The 21,567-nt window shown below is 38.6% G+C and overlaps 1 protein-coding gene across 1 annotated transcript in view; it reads left to right on the plus strand.

The window, feature by feature from the left end:
* Positions 1 to 1,640: 1,640 nt before the first annotated feature.
* Positions 1,641 to 21,567, plus strand: part of LOC131697784 (monocarboxylate transporter 8-like) — a 44,550-nt gene continuing 24,623 nt past the window's right edge. Inside the window, exon 1 of the mRNA XM_058989078.1 lies at positions 1,641 to 2,847. Coding sequence (XP_058845061.1) covers positions 2,298 to 2,847 — 550 coding nt within the window. The 5' untranslated portion in view covers positions 1,641 to 2,297. The remainder of the gene's footprint in view (positions 2,848 to 21,567) is intronic.

Genomic DNA, 21,567 nt, shown 5'->3' on the forward strand with positions numbered 1-21,567 from the left:
ATTGTAAACTTGTGCTTGTGGCAAAAACAAAAAAAAATACATTCCAGTTAATACCACTAGAGGGCAATACTCCTACAACAATATGATACATGCCAAGCACTGTGTTATGCTATCAACGATTCTGATTAAAATCGTGATCTAATGAAACCCCATATATATATCTTGCCACTGTTTTCGGACAGGCATCCTCCACGCATAAGCCGTGTCCGGACATTTTGGATAACAGGTGTATAGACTGAAAACGTCCACACTGAACTGAATGAATTAGAGGTGGTAATCTCTGAAGAATGGTTGTGTATTCCTGCAGAACAATTTAAACAGCTTGCAGACTCAGTTCTGTGCTGGCTGTTCATTGAAGCCAGATAAAGCTGCGTTATATCAGAGGTTTCTGTGTTTTTTGTCGTAGTTTATGTGTATATTGGGACTGCTTAGACTTGTGTTCATCTTGTTAAGATAGATTTAGGTTAAGGGTGTATTAACTTCAGAAACCATTTTCACTTCTCCCCTTATCATTGGGTAGTTGAACATTTAATTCTGATCACATTTCCTTCACTTTGTCTCTGAAGGTACATGATATTAGCCTGTCCTATGTTGGTCTGTACATATTAGATTCCCCCATGTTTTATAAGATGGACAAGCAATATGGTATTGCCAGAATAACAAATGGAGACTTGATCCAAAGTGGTAGCTTGCTAGGTGGTGCTGGACCTCTATGATGATCTAGCCTATGTTACATATATTTATGGCAGGCAACTACATAATAGAGCAGACCTGGAACTCAGGTCAAATGACCTTAGCACAGAAAAAAATAATGACAGTATTTGAGTAATTGTAATAAGAAGAACCAATCAGCATGATTGCAAACATGATGCAAAGGTAAAGAGGCTTTAAAAAATAAGAGACTAGGTACTGAACTATGCATCACAACTGCTGAGTTTTACATCTCATCTGAAGGAAGGAGCACAGGGAGGTTAAGGGACTTGCTCAGTGACTGGGATTGAACCTGGCACCTCCTGGTGACAAGCCCCTTTCATTAAGGACCACCAAGCCTCCACGAAAAAAAATGTTTATAAACTATTACAAAAAAAAGACCTTAAATAAAATTCAAGTGTTGGGAATGTGAATAGTGTTCTATCATGTAGCATTATGAAGTGGCAGGAATAGAGGGAGCAATCACATTGGTTAAAGCAGAGCTACTAATGTCACCATCCCAGCACAACTTGAAACTTTTAGAACCACTCTCACTCCACACCCGGCCTGATTCACTCGACAGCCAATTCACTTTGGGAGGGGCAGAGTAGTGTGTGGGGGTGCCGAATATGGTCTGATACCCGGAGGCATGCGGATACTGGACCATATCTGAACACCCTGTCATGTGTTATTATTTTCTGTTGTTTACATATATATATATATATATATATATATATATATATATATATATATATATATATATATATATATAAATTTAAAAAGTGTGTGTAAAGCCCATGAAGATTTTGTCCTTTGATAAATTAAGACTTGTGATATCATATGATCTCTGGGCGGGTTTAAAATAAATCACTTGTAAGCTTTGAATTAGCATAAATTATACACATCCCATCTACTGTAGACATAATTCATTCAGTCCTACACGGCTCCGAACTACAACGGGGTGGCGTTTAGGGATTGTCTCAGTAATTCTTCTGGTGCTGTTGGTACTGAAATTGCTCTTTGGAATTTGAATTTAAAACCCTGCGTCTGCATCGAGGATTGTGACTCGGGATCTTCGTGTTATGACACGCAAGTGTCCTACCACTAGCACGTCCGAGGAGCGAGGAGCTGAATGTGTAATTTAAATATCTAAAAAAACAGTGGGGGAAAAGAGAGGAGGAGTTATGTCTCAGCTTTGTCTGTACTGGGGATGTTGATACCAGAGTGCAATTTAATAATTAACATGATTGAAAGGCGGGTTTTTATCAAACAATAATATATAAAAAAAAGAATCAGCGAATGTTTTCAAATGCACGAGCTCTGCAAGACAGAAATGTAATAACACATATCTGTTCTTCAATGAGACGGCACAGACAGAGCTGCATTTCTCCATTGCACACTATCCATGCTCCAGTTTTCATATTGACGGATTTAGTAGTAGTACGGAATACTACTATCGTAACAGTGGCGACAACTCTGTATTGTCAGCTCATGTGTCTAAAAAAGTTGCTTATGGTTATCCACTGATTATTATTTTTTTTCTTCTAAACATTTTATTTTGCAACTGAACTTGAAGTCAACGTCGCGGATTCACGAGCATATGAAGCATGAGTACTGGTGAGAGTGACAGCAATGCACCGGGAAGTGTGGCAGACCCCAGTAACGCTAACGAAAATGAAAATGAAAAGGTGGACAAAAGTAGAGTAGGAAAAGCCGAGCCACATGAGACGCAAAATAAAGATGAGAAGGAGCACGTTGACGGCAGACGGCAACAACAACAACAACAACACCGGGGCGATGTGGAGCGGCCTGAGATTATACAGGGTCAGCAACTTGACACAGAAAAATATAATGTCCAGGGGCCGGGGGAAAATAAAAAAGAAGTATCCACGATAGGGGGAAAGACTGCGCAGCTAATTGAGACGAGTTCCCCTGAAATAATCTCAACCGCCACACTCTCGGAACACGAACCTCCACCTGGAGGACCCATGGCTCGGTTCGAGCCACCGGAGGGAGGGTTCGGCTGGCTCGTTGTCTGCGCTGCTACGTGGTGCAATGGGTCGATATTTGGCATACAAAACTCTTTCGGCATTTTGCATGTGATGCTAGTGGAAGAGTATCAAAACCAAAACGACGAGACCCTGCAGTTTAAAGCAGGTGAGTTTGTGACGCTTGTTGAAACTGATGCTGGTGCATCATAGTCTGGCAAATTCCTATATTTCATATGTTTAAAGTTTTAACCTTTAAAAGGAGTGCATTATTATTATTATTATTATTATTATTATTATTATTATTATTATTATTATTATTATTATTATTATTATTAATGTTTAGGTACCGGTGTTACGTCAGTTTTTGCTACTTTGTCAAAATTTGCTACTGGTGTAGTGTTAATGTGGTACATCGTCACAATGTAGTAGGCCCTACGTACCAAAACTTGACCCGTGTAAAGTTAGAAAGTGGTATGCTACCACATTGAAAGTGGTACGCTGTGAAATTGTGGTACAGGTGCAATCAAAACTTTACAAAACCGTACTTTCTTATCCAAAAAAAAAAAAAAAAATAGGTACCAATTTTTGAACAGCGTCCTCGGTCTTAAAGAAAATTAAATCTGGGCACGAGCAGTGCAGGGTGAAAATAGTTTGGGCATGCGTAATACGCAAAGTAGGAACATCTGATAGGTAGCATATATTGAGGTGACACGGTTAATTGAACATTCAGGTTTTATAAGCATACCCATACTGTATCTATAGTAGTATTGAAATTCTTGCCTTCAGTGTAGTCAACAAAGTATCTGTAAAGTATCTTGCCCATGGAGTATCCTAGCAATACTATGAAATACTTGTCAAGTCATTCAAAAAAATGTTAAAAGCATGCATTGTCTTGAGAATTTGTACAGGTAGTTCTCTCATGCGCAATGACAGGAAACTGTCTGTAATGTAGCCCTGTCCAGCCTCACACCACCTACCAAAGTGAGTTTCTCACTTTAATATATCTGCATAAACCTTCAGTTAAACGATTTAACAATAGGAGTCAAGGAATAAGATAAAAGATACAAGTCTGGAGAAGTTTGGTGCAGAATCAAGGTGGTTATTGTCTTCATCTTATAAAAGCTAACCATAGTAAAAGTATAGCAAAGTGTAATGAAGCATTGCAAATCATAGGTAAGCATTGGAAAGCACAGATAAATATGGTAAGCAAATTAAAAAAAAACATTGGGACACTTTAAAATTACAGTGCAAAATATAATTTAGATCTTTTAACATCATGTAATCAAAGAAACTACAAAATGATACCGCAAAAGTCTACCGGAAGCCATAATAGTAGAATAGTACAGTATTTCATGTTAGATTTTGAAATGTTTTTTTCAGTGGGTTAAGGTTGTTAGGTCTGTTCCATTGATATAAACAATAATGGGTCTAAGTACCACCGCAGTTAATTCAAATAGGGCTCATTGTGTACTAGGGTTATGGAAATCAAATATCTTAACAGCACACAGGAGCCTCTTCAATGCATGTTTGTCTGTTAAAATGTGTTAAACACCAGGAAGGGCCCTCTTCATTTAACCCAGGGGTGGCCAAAGTATGCTCCTCCAGTCCTGGTCTTTGTTCCAACCCTGTTCTGAATGGTTGAACCAATTAAACCTTCACCCTCACCCTGAAGGAGTTCATTATCCCATTTTACCGGTTAAACCTGGAGCGGAATAGCCTTCCAGGACCGGGATTGCCACCCCTGATTTAAACAGTGGCACTATTTAGATCTGCCATTGTTTCCATTAATACATAGACTCCTTTGGTTATGTCAGGGCTGTCCAATCACAGTCCTGGAGGGCCATTCCGCACCAGGTTTACAATCTGCAAACAGACAAGTCAAAGATCACCTGTAGATGGAGTTCAGCCAGCCTGCAGTCCTAACAGGGGCTGACAAACAGAGAGTCCCAATCTAAATCGATTTGCTGTCCATCTGCTGCTAATGGAAGTCATCCAGTCTGATTTCAGTTTGCAGTGGCAGATGTAAACGTGGCATAAGTTTGCATATTGATACAACTTTAAATAGATCAAGGTCCTGAGTGGCTTAATCATGCTGGAATGACCTGTAAGCAACTATTTGCTCTGTGATGGTGTGTTCAGTTGTTTTCCTTGCTGGATGACAGTGATAGAATGCAGGCATTCATCTGACGCTGTGGAGAGTGCTGATCAGCAATACACAAAGTAATGGATCGAAAGGGACACAAAGCTGTATTCATAAAGCATTTACGTTGCAGTAAATGTTATAGGTGAGTGGGAGGCTTTGTGACGTGTGTTTACTGAAACTGTACTGTGTTCTGTTATCTCAGGATGATTAGGAATCTCAATAAAAATAAATGGTGGATTGTTTCCACTTCTCATATAGTGGCCCATAATGGGCCAATTAAAGGTGGAACAACCTTGTATTTGAATAGCAACATTATCACAAGTCCCCTTCACTGTCTATCTTTCCTCTTCAAGTTAACGTGAGCCTTGCACTTGAGTTCCATGCTACAGATAGGAACCTAAATGAGGCCAGGCAGGTTCCTATTACCTGTAACACAGGAAGTAAATGTAGATGTTCATCAAATAAAAATACATTACTGTTTCAAAATGTTGTAAAAGTTGCAAACATTTTAAGGTTGTAAGTCATGTTTACCTTTCACTTTTGTATTTCTCCCTCACTTGTTGTGCTTGTTATGCTATCCTTGTCGTCTGAACTGCCAGGAAACTACCTTACATACTAAAACAAGCTTTAGTAGAGAAAGGCATGCTAGTGGCGCATCTTCTTAGTTACAAGACCTTTGTGAAATGTTAATGCAACGCTCAAGTTAGGCCTCAGAAGTGGGGTAGTTCATGTTTGAAAAGAATTATGACAGGACCCCCGCTGTGCGTGATGTAGGTCAAAGAATTAGGAATCTAGGGTACAGAAAATATTCTTTACATCTCAGAAGAGATTCCTGAATGTATTAGCGTGTTGTAAAGTGTAAGTAGCTTGAAATGACATTTTCATAGTAGTTCCACTTCATTTTTATGGTGTAATTACCTTCGTAGTTCTTATTGAAATTACTCAATTGTTGTGTTTTTTATTTTGTTTATAAGTCTGCCTGCCATAGTTATATGCACTGTACGCTAGACTAGCAACAGTGTCTTTATATTAGTAAGCGCCAGTACAGAAAAACCTTCAAAGAGGGAAATCACTAGATGGCGCTGTCTTTTACTTCTATAGTCTAATCTAACCTAGGTTGACTATATCTATGGCAGGCAACTAGAACAAAAGAGCAGTTCCTCAAGGTAAAAGCACCTTAACACAGACTTTCAAGATAATAACATTTTAACCGTTTAGAAACAAACTACTGTCACACCTCAAATGAAAAAAAAATCTAAATGCATTAAGAATGTCACATTCTTGCATAGTCCTGTGTGATTTTGCAGTGAGAAAGTATTATTCTTAATGTAAAGTATTCCATGTATACACATTTAAAAATAGCGCTGGGTCAAACATGAGTTTTTCATGTTTGAATATTCTTTCAAAATTTCAATGGATATTCAAATATTCTTTAATTTGGAATTGTCAGGAAAAGAAAAGTAACATTTGTTCCAAATGACACTAAAACAATCTGTTGAGCGTTAAATAGACCTGTCAATCAATGACCTATTAAAGAAAGTGGAGGACAGTTCTTCTTTATAGTGTTTTTTGGCTTTAGAAAACTCATATAAAACATCAAAGTAAAATCACTGGAGGTATCTTAAGCACTTTCAAGTTGTCTGATTCTCAGTTTGGAACAATTTTCATCTTAAAAAAAACAATAAAAAATACAGCCCATCATGTTTTACAACGTTTGCTGTAACATGTGTTTCTTTCAAAACTGCACTTTTGGGACCTATGCAGCTATGGAAGTGCAGGAAGATGTATGGAATTCATTTGTTAGCTACAATTACTTTACTATAAAACTGAACATGATTGTGGGACATTGCAGTGCAAGTGTAATAGGACTTCTTTTCTATGGATGTTTTTTTCTTTTGTGATTCCTAAAGATTACACAGTATGTATGACGCTCCTACAATAACCAGTAGCATTGATTGGTGCTTGGCCATGTGTATAGAGCGTTGCCTAGGCGACCTGTATAATCCCTCTGGCCCAGGCTGTGTAGCTAAGATTAAAGTGTTCATTATTAACAATTCTGTGGATCTAACAGGATAAGGCTGAATTGACATTAAAATGAACTATGAGAATATCAGGGGGAAAATGATTGCTGATAGTGGTCTTTTCTCAATAAATTTCTATGCCGGTGTGGAATGATTTTTTGTTTTTTAAAAATTAAATATTATTGCATATAAATTTTCCTAGTCTTGGGGAGGTGTCCGTCCATCCATCCGTCTGTTTCTGCACATACCGTAGCCTCCCCTTACATTTAGGTTATATCTTGACAGCTGCTCATCCAGATCTGATGAAACTATTACTTTTCATGGTAACTAGTCCGGGTCTGTCTTTGACTGGGCTAATGAAGGCTGCAGAATATCTTTAATGCTGCTCACCCACATTTGATAAAATTTTGCATGACGTTTGCTTGAAGAATGTATTCATGTACTGTGGATCTAAAGACTTTGTGATGCTCACACCTGTTTGGGGTGGCTGTTGACAGCTGTACGGTTTGTAGAAGTAAGGTCCAGCGTCGTTTAGCGATCTTCCACTTAGGATCACGTTTCTTCTGTTTAGCAGTGCACAAGAAGGTGCTGCCGTCTACCTGTATAAAGACATTTCAGCTGCTCCACTCTGTGACACATGTCTCTGGCAGGCAGCTAGAAGAGGGGAGCAGCCCCTGAACGCAAAGCCCTGTCCCTGCAGTAAGAACCACTCAGAATGATTGCAAACACACAAGCAAAGGGAAAGGGACAGGAGATAAAATAAAAAAAAACAGGTCCATAAAATGCATTTGAAGCAACGTCCCTGTCAGAGATGCAGGTTTGTATCCTTCCTTGTTTTTTTAACAACGTTTTACTTCTACAAAAGAGGCAAACACAAAATAAACTGACATACTGTACACTCAGTGTTAAATCATTTGTCTAATTGTATTAGTAACCTCTCTTTGTGAGCAGATTGAATAGTGATACTCCCTTATATAATGTAAGGTGTGCGACAGAGGTATGTATTGTGATACAGGACTGAAAGCACTGCACAGGCACAGGCTTCTCAGTGCTGAATGAAAAGGGCTTTTCATTGTTAGGTTTTATTTTATTTTAATTTAGAATTTTATAAAAACAGGTTTTCTCAGCCTTGAATTCATAAATGCATGGGGTCTCCTAATTTATCATACAGGGTTTTTAATAAATCTTCCAATTATTACACACCAAATAATTATCTTGCTTTTACAAACAGTATCTTATTTTTATGAAAATATCCTAGAGTTTATAATAGCTACTTGAGTACTAACAATAGTTTGGACATTCATGTGAAATCATTTTCAAAATTGAAATGTATTTTTGTTTATGACTGTAAGTCGCCCTGGATAAGGGTGTCTGCTAAGAAATAATAATAATAATAATAATAATAATAATAATAATAATAATAATAATAAAATGAACCTTAAAATCAGAATATCAAAACGTTTTGGATCTTTTTACAATTATATTTTTTAACTCTGCATACAGTGGATGCAGGTCATTGTGTTTTTTTTGCTCTCCCTTTTAAGAAATGATAGCTCATTAAATAATTCCATAAAGATGAACTGTTGTGCACTTTCGCTATATACTGTATGCGTCAAAGTTTTGAAAGGATCTGTACAGCATTAAAAAATAAAGAGTGCCATTTGTTTCCATGCCTTATTTTAGGTAGTCTGTTATAGAGTACATGAGATATGTGTTGTGCTCTCTTAATAAAAGAGAAGGCTCAGTAATATTTATTTTATCCACAAAGGGGATTATTACCTGCAGCGCGCTAAGAACAGGGCTTATATATATGCTTTCAAGTGAATGTCATTTCCTGGAGCCACCTGTGCTCTGTACACAGACTGGTTTATCCACTCCACACTTGTGATGTACATATCATTCTACCAGATAATTAGGTTTGAGGCAGGAGTTACAGGCTTGCTTACACATAACCAAAATAGCAGGCCTTGCTGGGGAAATCAATATCATTCCAGTTAAAAGAGATAGATAGATAGATAGATAGATAGATAGATAGATAGATAGATAGATAGATACATAAAATATATATCCTTTACTTCTTTATATGTGTGTGTGATGCAGTCATCTCAGATGTCTTTGTATCAGATTGTGTTAGAAGGAAATTAGATTAAATGAGCAATACTGTTTAATTACTGTTGAATTATTCTTATTTAACAATATATTATAAAGAGATTGTATAGCATGCTGTGTGTGATGCAAGCTGATTTTCACCCACTCAGGGTCAGAGCAGCCATTAAGCCCACTCATGGGTATAGTCACTGTGACCTCTAAAGAGTGGATATCAGCTTGTATCATACAGCACCCTATACAATAGCCTGTTGGAGAAGAATATTTATCAAATACTCAGATACTTCATATCTGCTGGTCACCTTCCTAAAGTTGCATGAAGAAAGTAAGTTGCCATTAAAACCACGTCAGTCATAGGCAAAACAGTGATTGGTACTCCATGCGTCTGGCAGGTTGAGTTCTTTTGAAGCGAGTAAATGGCAAACATTTAGAATGTTTCGTTTTTTTTTTTAATGTATAAGGACACTTTAAGTAGTTTCTACAGTACTGCATTAAAGAAAACGCCTGATCAAAAAGATCCGTCTTTAGCCTAACCTTAACCTTAAAAATATCAACTATCTGTACACCTGGTAATGCAAGGGAAAGAGGTAATAACCACATGACTCCAAAGACAGCTGGTACACCAGAGTGTAACCATTAACCTTTCCCTGTGCAACACTCAGTGAATCGAAGAAATTCCACATTTGTTCTATAATGTATTTCTTACATCCCCCAGGGGCAAGGTGTTGCAGGGGGGACATGTTAATGGTTACACTCGGGTGTATAGAGTTGACATATAAAGCGCTATAGCAGCCACAGGCGTGTTTCTTAACCTATAAAACTCACCAGGATGAGTGTAAAATGCTATGCACAGTGAATCCATACAAGAAAAAGAATACATGAGTTAGGATAACTGTGATGAAGAGCCGTAACACTCTTTAAGAATGACAAATGCAATACTCACAGGACCGTGATGAGTATTAAAGGTAAGCACCACTTTCTGTTTGTTTAACACAATGTGCTTGTGGCATAGGGTGTGGCAGGGGTGCTAGTTTACGCATTGGCTCCGTGCCCTGGTTTAGATGTGTGTGTGTGTGTGTGTGTGTGTGTGCGCGTGTTTGCGTGTTTTTGAAAAGTCCTTGGCGAAGCTCCCTCTCCTGGTCTCTGAGCTGCCCAATCCCATGCATCTCACATACCCAGGGGCCAGCAGTGTGTGAACCCTCGCTATGCCTGTCACTGTGGATCTGTCAGCCAAGCTGGGCATGCCCTTTTAAAAATGAATTTTTCCTGTGACTAATTCATTTTAATGAGGTGAGTAAAGGGTACAGCTTGTCATTCTTTATCTCGATTAAACGTATTATTGTAAAGAGCATTCATAATAAATCTGTGCTCCTCTTTTAGTTCTGTATAATTCTGTATTGCTGTTTCTGCTTGGATCATTATTTCTATCCTTACTAACTATTCCAAAAGTAATATGAGGGGGGAGGGGGGAGCAATATCAGTATTGCACAGGCTTCAGTGCACAATGCCTCACCAATGGGCTTTAGTGGAAAGTGCAATGCTTATATCACCCCCCGCTCCCTCATTTAGAAGTAGCGCCAGTGATTGTAAAAGGATCATTTTGTGGTAATAGTTATGTTGACTTTTTCAGTGTACAAGCATCTGACCAATTAAAGACTACATCTTGGTAGTGGTTTCAACTCGGCGGATATTTATAAGGCAAACCCTTTTCCTTCAAAGTTTTTGTTTTTGGCAGATATATCAAAGACATCTCTTTTAAACTGTTTGAACCCCTGAGACCTCAGGTTCTTTCATGTTTTTTTTTCCACGTTTATACACACAGGTCAGTTTCTGAAAGCTCCAACAATGCTCGTTATAAGAATGAGAAGCAGACTAACGGCATTCTTTCAGATCTATGAGCCGCAGGGTCCTCAAATTACACCCATTGCATGGCTTGACCTCTGCTCTTGCACAACTGGTTTCTTTGATTACATGATGTGAAATAAAAGATCTAAATTATGTTCATATAGTTTATTTTTAAAAATGATGTCTCAATCCCAAATGTGATTTTGACTGATCAAGGTTTGCCGTAAGGCCGCTATACTACTTCAGCTAGGGAAAAAAGGGTTATGATGACATTATTGATCATTTGTTTAGCCTTGATTATGTATTGAAGTGAACCTGTAGACTGGCTGGGCGCCTGCGGGCTTGCCTGTAAGCTGCCCAGAGCTGCGTTGTCCTCCGACGCTGTAGCTCTGGGTTGGCTGCATTTTGGGCCTGCAGAGTGAAAAGAAGCGGTCGGCTGACGGCACACGTTTCGGAGGACAGCATGTGTTCGTCTTTGCCACTGCCGAGTCACCGCAGGGGTGGTAGCGGTGAGCTGATACTAAATATAATTGGCCATTTCAAATTGGGAGAAAAATTGGGTAAAATCAATTGGTGACTACTAAATAAAAAAAAATAAAAAAATAAAAATGTGTGAAAATGGGAGAAAGTCGCAATTACTAGGAGTAGAAACTGGATTTAAGATGAGCGTGATTATTAGTACACAGTACAATGGTGTAGTATCCTCAGCAGTGAACAGGTCTTTACCACTTGAGCGTGATGAATGACTGCCCCCCCTATGTGCTGCATTACCCATTGAAATGAATAGTACGGCAATTTTAGTCACATTCTAATGTCGGACAGACAATATGCATGTGCATGGTTTTTGTAAATGTAGCTTCATTTCAGATAGTAACTACGAAGCTAAGAGCAGTGAAGCTTCCTTCAAATTCATGCATGAATAAACAGGTTTGTTTTTTTTTCTTTCGTATTTGTGGATTGAGTTCCATGTTAGATCCAGTTCACAAGTTATAGAGCGTCTGTATTGAGATCTGTTTAGATTATTAAGATAGACCTTGTCTATCTGCTCATGACAGTATGCTGGCCTTCATTATAAACAATTCTGAGCAGATGCACATTTTGTCCTGGGAAAAATACTTCAAGTAAATCCAGACATAGGAGTCATAGAAATTGTGCAATTAGACTGCATGTGCAAACCGCCCTATGGATACATCTGTGTTTTAAATTAGACCACTTTTAGGGAATTACGTATGATTACATATTTCCACAGAAATGTGCTTTTGTGAGATGTTTGCTTTAAGTCAGTACTGAAAGCAACAATGAGCAGTCCTGTGCTTCTGTGGTGAGTCGTTTCCAGCTTGACAGGCTAGCGAATTAGGTAATTGCTCTTAAGAATGACTTTTTCTTTTCTAAGAGAAAGTGTTATTAGGTGGATGTGAATGCCGACCACTGAAGCAGCACAATTAATTGATTTTATCTGGGGGACAGAAATATGATTGTTGTATAAAACAAAATCTTGTGTTGGATTTGTACTTTGTCCCTGCTCTGTTGTAATTTCAATCCTATTCACAAAAACTCAGGAGTTACTGTTGCAGTGCTGCACACTTATATACAGGTCGAGAAAAGATAACTCCACTCGAAACTGCAGACCTGCTGAGAGTTCCAACGGTAAATAACATTTTCGTGTTTTTAATCTTAGAATCTATCATTCATTCAAAAACAATCATCGCACTGTTCCAAATTGCACCTAATTGCTAAGCCAATTCAAAGCTTTATCAAAGAAAATTATGGTTGTTTTACGTGTTGCATTTTATGCATTTCTTACATCTAGGGGGGGGGGAGAGTGTTGCATGGGGACAGGTTAATTGATGCGCTATTGTGTACTAGCTATACTTTTTTTACACCAGGATGTGATGTCTGAAACAGAAAATGATACACAAAGTGTATCTGAACGAGAAGAACGCATTAGTCAAGGTAACTCTGGTATTTCACACCCATACCAAGTGACCCCTTTAATTCCAAGTACTGCTGTATTGATTTAGTGACCTAATGAGAGTCCACAGGAAGGTATTAAACTGTAAGATTGCAGAAAGCAGAACGGAGGACTGTGAATTAATTATACCATCAGAGAAATATTGAAGAGAGATGTATTCATTTAGAAATGGCTATTAACAAAAACAACATACAAATAGGTAATGTTTCACTAGCGTATAAAAGCCAGTTATACAAAAAGGTGATATATTTATGTGATTTCGGATGTCTGGTTCCTGGTTGGTATTGGAACAGGATTACAGGATTTATGGTCCAGAGGAAATGTGAAACTGAAAGAGACCCAATTAATATCTGTTTTTGATGACAATCTCGCCACAAACTGCTGAATAGATTTCTACAGCAGGTGAGCTAAATTAGATATTTGCCGATTGGATATTTTAAACATTTTAATAAATAATTTCATAAACAAATATTAGTGGTGTGGATCTTATTTACCTATTGGGCCCAAACTTTGAGGCCTCAAGTTTGTTTTTTAATAAGTAAAATACAGTTTGATAATAATAAAAAATGGGAAATACTTCACGCAATGGCGTGACTGAAAATGTAGTGATGTTATAGGGCGGGCTTTGAGTATTTCCTTCTGCATTCCACTTTTTAGTAGGTATGGGTGGGTCCTTTCATTTAGAGCAGGGCTTTCCAACCATTTTACTTGTTTTCAGCTATTAAACAGTTGTAGATGTCAAGTTATCTATACCATTTTATATGTAACTTGAACTCTGCAACTTTTTAGGAGCTGAGAACAATTAAAGCAGTCTAATTAAGCAAATTATTAGTTCAATTAATCTAGTTAAGTAATTGAGAGCTCAGCTGGACTGAAAACCTGAAGACACATGGGGTCCCCAGGACCAGGCTTGGGAAGGCCAGATTTAGTGGGTAAGAATCATATTTTTAAAAAGCAGGTTGCATATATGTTTTGTGTAATGCCGTTGTTTTTATGCTGCTTTTCCTATACAGTCCTCTTTTAGTTTTTTTAAAAGATGCCTTTTCTTTGGTTTGAGTCTAGAAATCTTTTTAAGATGCATTATGTATTACAATATGCCATTTAAAACAACAAAAAAATACACGTCTGTGATTTTTATATTTAATACATTAATAAATAAAAACTACTTTTCATTAACACTAGTGCATGCATTACCTGTATATTTCAATGTGTGTGTAACGTCAAGTTGACACATAATCGTTGACCTTTGAAGTACAATAGACAGATGCTTCTTCGGAGGCACTCTCCTTATTAAATGTGCTCTTATCGGTATATCTTTAAATACTACTATTAATCCAACCGTGGATTAGGATAGGCTTTAGTGTTGGAGCCACCTAATTGAGTTCAGGAATAATCTAACAGAGCAGTGTGTGTGTGCGTGGGTTGTTTCGCTCTTCTAGTGAATTTACCCATAGGGTATCGGACACTGCCACCAGTCCAGATGCAGAATGATTTGACTTCTGATCAGAACAAAGGGACGGTTGTTCTTCTTTATGATAAGAAGGGCTTTAACATCTAAACCCATGCCTGAGATAATATGGTTGGAGGATAATTTCATGTTTTCATTACTGGCTAAAAATGATCATGTTTGAACTCTCATTAAAGAGTTAGTAGTCCTGTCTCACACACAGAATACAGCCATACATCTGTCCTCTCCCACAATAGAGAGGTGGCACCCAATTAAAGTAATTTTCTGGTGTCCAGTTTACTTACATGGAACCTAACACCCCCTCTCCCCCAGCATCTCTTTATAGACAAATCGGTTGTCTACAGGAAGCATCTTGATAGCAGTGGTGCTGATGCTTTTCAGCTTTAGATGGTCTTTGATTTATATATACTGCATATTACAGAAATGGCCATCTCAATGTGCTTTACATGTACAAAAGGCTAAACTAAAGATGTTTTCAGTTTTGACTTAAAATGTAGGCACTGGGCTAAACTCCCTAATGCCAGCTGACAGTCAAAACTTAATACCGATTGGCCAGTGTTTTAATGTCATCGTCTGAAAATAAGATGTATTTATATGCTATAAAAAATAGTAGATCCTTGATTCAAGTCCGAGCCTGAGGTTGATATATATATATATATATATATATAGATATATAGATAGATAGAGATAGATAGATAGATAGATAGATAGATAGATATAGATAAGCAAGCTTGCAATTGAGACTATTCAGTTTGTTTCAGCAATAATCATTTATTTGTACAACCTGACAAAACAAAAGACAATAACATTCGAGTAATTAATCAAAGCAACTTAGAATTAAATATAAGAGATTCTCTCAGAATCACTTTGCTGTAAATTGCTTGCAATTACAGTGGGGACTGTTTCCTAATTTCCCATAAACAAAACATTTACTCTGGTTCTATTAGCCTTTCCAGAACCTTTTTAGGGGCCAGGGAGTCTGGATAGTTGTCAGATTTGCCAAGAGGTCTTTAAAGCAAAGGTGTGAAGGGTTACCCTGCTAGTGTTCTCGTTTATTCCTGAATAAATGAATCCAGGAAGCCTTTTGTCAGAAGACTAGTCAGAGTATCTCTGAATTTTTGAAGTAGATTACCCAGTCTGTATGTTTATGAAGGCAATATGATCTGTGCTACACTGGTGACACACTTTGGTTTCTTTCAGACATATCAAAAGAGCGTTCCGAAAATAAGACAGCTTCAGAGAAACATTTGGCACACAAAAGGAAACACGGAATAATTGAATTACTCCAAACCGACTGAAAACTTCAGGGAAGGTTGGCTGGTATTGACAAACATGCAAGCTATTTACTTTCACATTCCCAAGTTGGAAGCAAGCCTGGTTCTATGGCTTTCACTACAGGCAGTTGCACCTCTAATAATACAGAAACAACCGCATGTCACAATACATCGTCAGTTGATGACCATGGGTACAAGATGCCCTCAAACAGCAAATGAATTTCCATTTGCCTCTCGGGATGCAAATGGAAATAAAAAAAACAAACAAAACAGATGTACATCTAGAGAACAGCTTATCCAATTATTATGAAATTTGGAATTTGGACATTCTTTAGCATGAGTTCTAGCTGGCCTGTCAATGCAGGTCATGTGACCTACTGTGTTCTGCCCTCTGATTGGTTTGGATAATGAACATTATATTTTGAAGCAAAGGCGAGACAAATTTTCTAAGAGGTAAAAAACAATTGTCTCACATTTTAAACTAACAGCATAGTTGTTACCTGCTAGTTTTATAAAGTTTAAATGATTCTATTTCTCTTTAAAACTGTGCCTTTATCTCATTTCTTAAAAGTAGAGCTCTAAGTCTTCAGAGGTGCTTGTTCTGAATTTTACCAAATTGGTAGGCAACATGTTTTTATTTATGGTAAACATTATTGATATGAAGTGAATAGATAAACTCAGCATTTTTTTCCCCATTGATATAATGGGTCTGATTTTCAAAACCTTTTTCTCCACAGAGTAAATTCCTTTTTCAAAAGTTAGAAAACAACAAGCAGAAAGTCAAAGAAAAGCTATCTTACTTTTTTACAATTTTATATTCTGTTGCTACCCAAAAGATTTCTGTTCCCCTTTTAAACTACTGACAATTAACACCGAAAGAAACCAACTCCTAACCCACTAATAACGAATGAAAAGCAATGAACATCCTAATATACACACAGGGTATCAAGAGGGTATGCTGCTGAGCTTCCACTGAATTTGCTTATGTGAATGCCCCTGGCTGTCCTTAGCCTGTTTGTAACCAAGGTCAGTACTTATATCAATTTTGTTTTTAAATCCAGCTTTTCAAATCCAGCAAAGCTTTTTCCGAGTGCATTTGTACATAATCCAATACTCATTCTCAGAAGAATGTCTTTAATACAAAAAACAAAGTCCTTTCTTTAGCAATCAGCCATTTTCTAGTAGTTGAAAAGGAGCCCAGTGTGGTTAAGCTCCTTGTAACCCGTAGCGACTGTTGGATAGCAGTGTCCCAAATTACATTCATGTTTTATGTAAACTCTTTGAGTCTTTCTTACTGCGTCTGGACAATCTGAAACCACGGTGTTTGTGTAAACAAGCTGTCCTCACAGGACTGCTGAATGTGTGATACACATTTTATTCAGCTGGATTGTTGTAACCCAACTCATGTTTCTAGTTCTATACAGTAGGTACGGTGTAACAGTTTTCAGTTAAAAATATGTTAAGAACTGTGTGGCTGTGTGGTCCGGTGGTTAAAGAAAAGGGCTTGTAACCAGGAAGTCCCCGGTTCAAATCCCACCTCAGCCACTGACTCATTGTGTGACCCTGAGCAAGTTACTTAACCTCCTTGTGCTCCGTCTTTCTGGTGAGACGTAGTTGTAAGTGACTCTGCAGCTGATGCATAGTTCACACACCCTAGTCTCTGTAAGTCGCCTTGGATAAAGGCGTCTGCCAAATAAACTGTTAAGAATTTGTCAAAATTATTGTGAAGAACTCTCATCCTGCATACCTGTACAGTGCAGTTAAAAAGTGAATGCCCAAACTACACAAGATCCTTATATAGACACTCTTTATTTTTTTATTCAAATTTAGTAGTCGCCAATTGTTTTTTTATCATTTTCTCCCAATTTAGAATAGCCACTTATTTTTAGGCTCAGCTCACTGCTACTACCCCCGCGCTGACTTGGGAGGGGCAAAGACGAACACACACTGTCCTCCGAAGCGTGTGCCGTCAGCCGACCGCTTCTTTTCACACTGCAGACCCACCTCAGAGCTACAGCGTCGGAGGACAACGCAGCTCTGGGCAGCTTACAGGCAAGCCCGCAGGCACCCGGCCAGACTACAGGGGTGAGCCGAGGACACCCTGGCCAACCTTAGCCCCCCCCCCAGGCGGTGCTCGGCCAATTGTGTGCCGCCCCTTGGGGACTCCCATCCACGGTCGGCAGTGGAATAACCTGGACTCGAACTGGCGACATCCAGGTTATAGGGTGCATCCTGCACTCCACGCGGAGTGCCTTTACCGGATGTGCCACTCGGGAGCCCCCTTTTTACACACGACATATGAATTTATTTCTGTTTGATTTATATAGCGGAAAATGGCTGTAAACTTTTTTTTCCTTTATGATAAAATACAATTCTCCTTACACTATCACCCGGTGAAGGCTTTATTTTTTTCGAGTAGCAGTGGAAAATGTACATTTACACTTGATGAATAATAGCTGTTACTAGCAGTAAAACGATGTAATTGAAAAGGAAAATCGTTAACAACCCACATTACTGCACTTCCCCAGTGAACGCCTGTCAGAGTTCAGTAGCTTGGCAGCGTATGCTGCTGTTGTACTGGGTGGAAAGAGGCTTGACAGGCAGGAGGAGCATCGACCTCCAGCCCTCCTGATTGGTAAGTGGGTGTCTGCAGTGAGGCGACATTTCAGTCGAGTTCCAGTTAAAGTTAAACAGTTGATGCACAGACACTTCCAGTTTGGTCTTTGACCTGCGCAGAAATCAATGAAAAAAATAAATAATGAGGGCCAAGCTTTGTGTTGGAATTTAGTCAGGTCACAAAATGTAAATACTCTCCGAACTCAAGAGAGATTAACTGCTCTAAAAAAACATCTGTGGTCGCATCAATGATCAAGACTACTGGATTCAAATTTCGTATGCCTCAATGATTGTCTTCCAATAAAAATAAACAGCTGTGTGGCCACGATTGTTTTAACCTGTCACCATTTTATATAACCGTGAACTATACATTTATTCTGCTTCTGCTTTATATCCGTTTCACTTCATGCAGACAAATCATTCTATCAGAGGTTCCATTCCCCTAACATCATTCTATCAGAGGTTCCATTCCCCTAACATCATTCTATCAGAGGTTCCATTCCCCTAACATCATTCTATCAGAGGTTCCATTCCCCTAACATCATTCTATCAGAGGTTCATTCCCCTAACATCATTCTATCAGAGGTTCCATTCCCCTAACAACATTCTATCAGAGGTTCCATTCCCCTAACATCATTCTATCAGAGGTTCATTCCCCTAACATCATTCTATCAGAGGTTCCATTCCCCTAACATCATTCTATCAGAGGTTCATTCCCCTAACATCATTCTATCAGAGGTTCCATTCCCCTAACAACATTCTATCAGAGGTTCCATTCCCCTAACAACATTCTATCAGAGGTTCCATTCCCCTAACAACATTCTATCAGAGGTTCCATTCCCCTAACATCATTCTATCAGAGGTTCCATTCCCCTAACATCATTCTATCAGAGGTTCATTCCCCTAACATCAATCTTTCAGAGGTTCAATTCCCCTAAAACTGTGCCCCCATATGTATGGTAAACAAAAAAGCTGCATATTTGTCTTTTGAGCAACATTTACATTTACACTTGATGAACAATACTTCTTAGTGGTGAAAACAGTTAACTAAAAAGGAAAATCTCTAGCAGCCCACTTTATGGACCAGCAGACTGAACCCTGCCCTTTAGAGTTCAGAAACTTGGCAGCTGTTTAAGTTCCCCGGGTTTAAACAGGTGATTGGCTAGACAGGAGAACATTGAACTTTGACCCTCCTGATTGGTAAGTGGATGTCCGCACTGAGGCGGCATTTGGATTGGGCATTTCAGATTGGTTCGAAATTTCTTTACATAACAGTACGTGCTAAATAAATGTACATGTTAGCCTAACCTGTTCTGGAAATCCCAACAGATTTGAATGGTGAAAGGTACATTTCTAAAGAGCACTGACTTGGAACCCTGAGTGCAATCGCAGCCAGGTTATTTGAGGAGAGTGACCACAGATTGGTTAAACTTTCACTGAGTGATACGTGTGGCAGCAGCTAAAGGAGAACATTATTGTGCCTTTCATCCCAGTGATTCACGTTAAGCAATTAGATGTTTTTGTAAAACTGCCACTACCACACATTTCTTCAGCTGCTCATAACCATTGGGGGAGGAGGACAAGTCTCTCCAAGCCAGCTTCATATTTGTAGTATTATGTGAACTCCACAAGAAACTCAAACTGACCCCTTAACTTTGACCTTTGACATTCCGTGGCTGCCAAATCAGTTTTAATCATATTTCAAAAACCATTAACAATACCTATGTACACTGTACTTTAATTTATCAGAGACCCATTCCCCTTACCTTACATCCCTGCTTGTCATGTGATCAGGGTTGAATCCTGGGCTTACCTTACAACCCCGGTTGTCATGTGATCAGGCTCGAATCCTGGGCTTACCTTACATCCCCGCTTGTCATGTGATCAGGCTCGAATCCTGGGCACACTAAGTTGCTGATCTTGGTTGAGGGCCCACAGTAAGCACTGCATTGGCTTTTGCACTCTTATAGGAACATGTTGATTTGTTTAAATATGTTTGAGTGGAGTTTCATTTGAAAGAAAACAAAACATTGTCTAGCGCTCTTGTATTCACCTCAGCGGGGTAATCTTTTACGCAAGCCGCTGGCTTCTGATATGAGTCTAACCGCCTGCATTTTCCTGAGCATGCAGTAACATGATATGGTATATTGCAACACAGCTTTTCAATTAGAACACAGTATTTATCCATTCTCTGTAATTACACCACAGTAAATGTGCACAGATATTTTGCAGTGTTATCATACATTTCCTATGGTATACTATGCCTTTAACATAGTTTGCCATTAAAAACTCTTTACCACACATACCTCTTTACCACACATACCTCATTCACTGTGCTTTATTACATGTTAGTATGCTTTTGCTATGGAAATCATGGTCAGAGTATTGGCTTGTTTCCACTGCCTGGCGCTACAGGCTTTAGCTGCCCACAGCTAGCCGCCAAAATCAAAAGAGCGTTTCAGTGCTTTTTTCCAAACCTGGCCAACCTTGGAAATTCTTGCCATGTGCCAAAGCAACTGCAGACTTTTCTTTGTGTCTAAGCAGGATAAGTGTTGTTCAATTTAACAAAGTTTTCTGCTTTCAGTGAATACAATAACGCTTAAAGAAAAACAATAAAGAAAATGTCATATGCGTGCTTCAAGCTCATTGAAGATATTTGGTACATTTGAGTTTTTTTTGACTTCTCAATTCTGGATCTCGCATCCAAACCACTATTTTCAGACAAATGTTATATACTCTGACTGAAGACAAACTTTGAAATCTATCAATAGATATGATCAGAAACAAAGATTACATGAAGCCCATTAGGTGGCAAAACCTTTGCAAAAGTTGTTTCACAATTAACATGTTTCATAACGTTTCAAAGAACCCCAAAAAAATAAAGTTTAACTAAAAGTTTTTTTATGGTATTTTGGTCACACACAGTTCCATACATAATCATACTGCACAGACATTTCCAGTTTGTTCTTTGCCATAAATCAATGAAAACGTAAATAATGAGGCAAACCTATTGCTATGAAAACAGGTCAAAACATGTAAATACTCTTTGAACTCAAAAGAGATAAAGTGCTCTAAAGCAAGGTTGATGTAATCCAAATATTTGTTTAACATACAATCAAGTTCAGTGCACAATGTAACTGATGTAGCACAGGGGGCACAGTAGGTAGAAATGGTGGAAAATAAAAGACTGTACATTACATATGGGGCTCCCGAGTGGCGCATCCAGTAAAGGCGCTCCGCGTGGAGTGCAGGATGCGCCCTATAGCCTGGAGATCGCAGGTTCGAATCCAGGCATGTCATTGCCGACCGTGAGCAGGGGTTCCCAGGGGGCGGCGCACACTTTTTTTTTTTTTGTAATCTTCCAATATCTGCTGTCGTGTCAGATTTATAAGGACAACGTGCTAATGAAAGCCACTTTACAATAAGAAGTTTAAAATCTCT

This window comes from Acipenser ruthenus, chromosome 16 (assembly GCF_902713425.1).
Source record: "Acipenser ruthenus chromosome 16, fAciRut3.2 maternal haplotype, whole genome shotgun sequence".
In the NCBI taxonomy this organism is placed as follows: Eukaryota; Metazoa; Chordata; class Actinopteri; order Acipenseriformes; family Acipenseridae; genus Acipenser; species Acipenser ruthenus.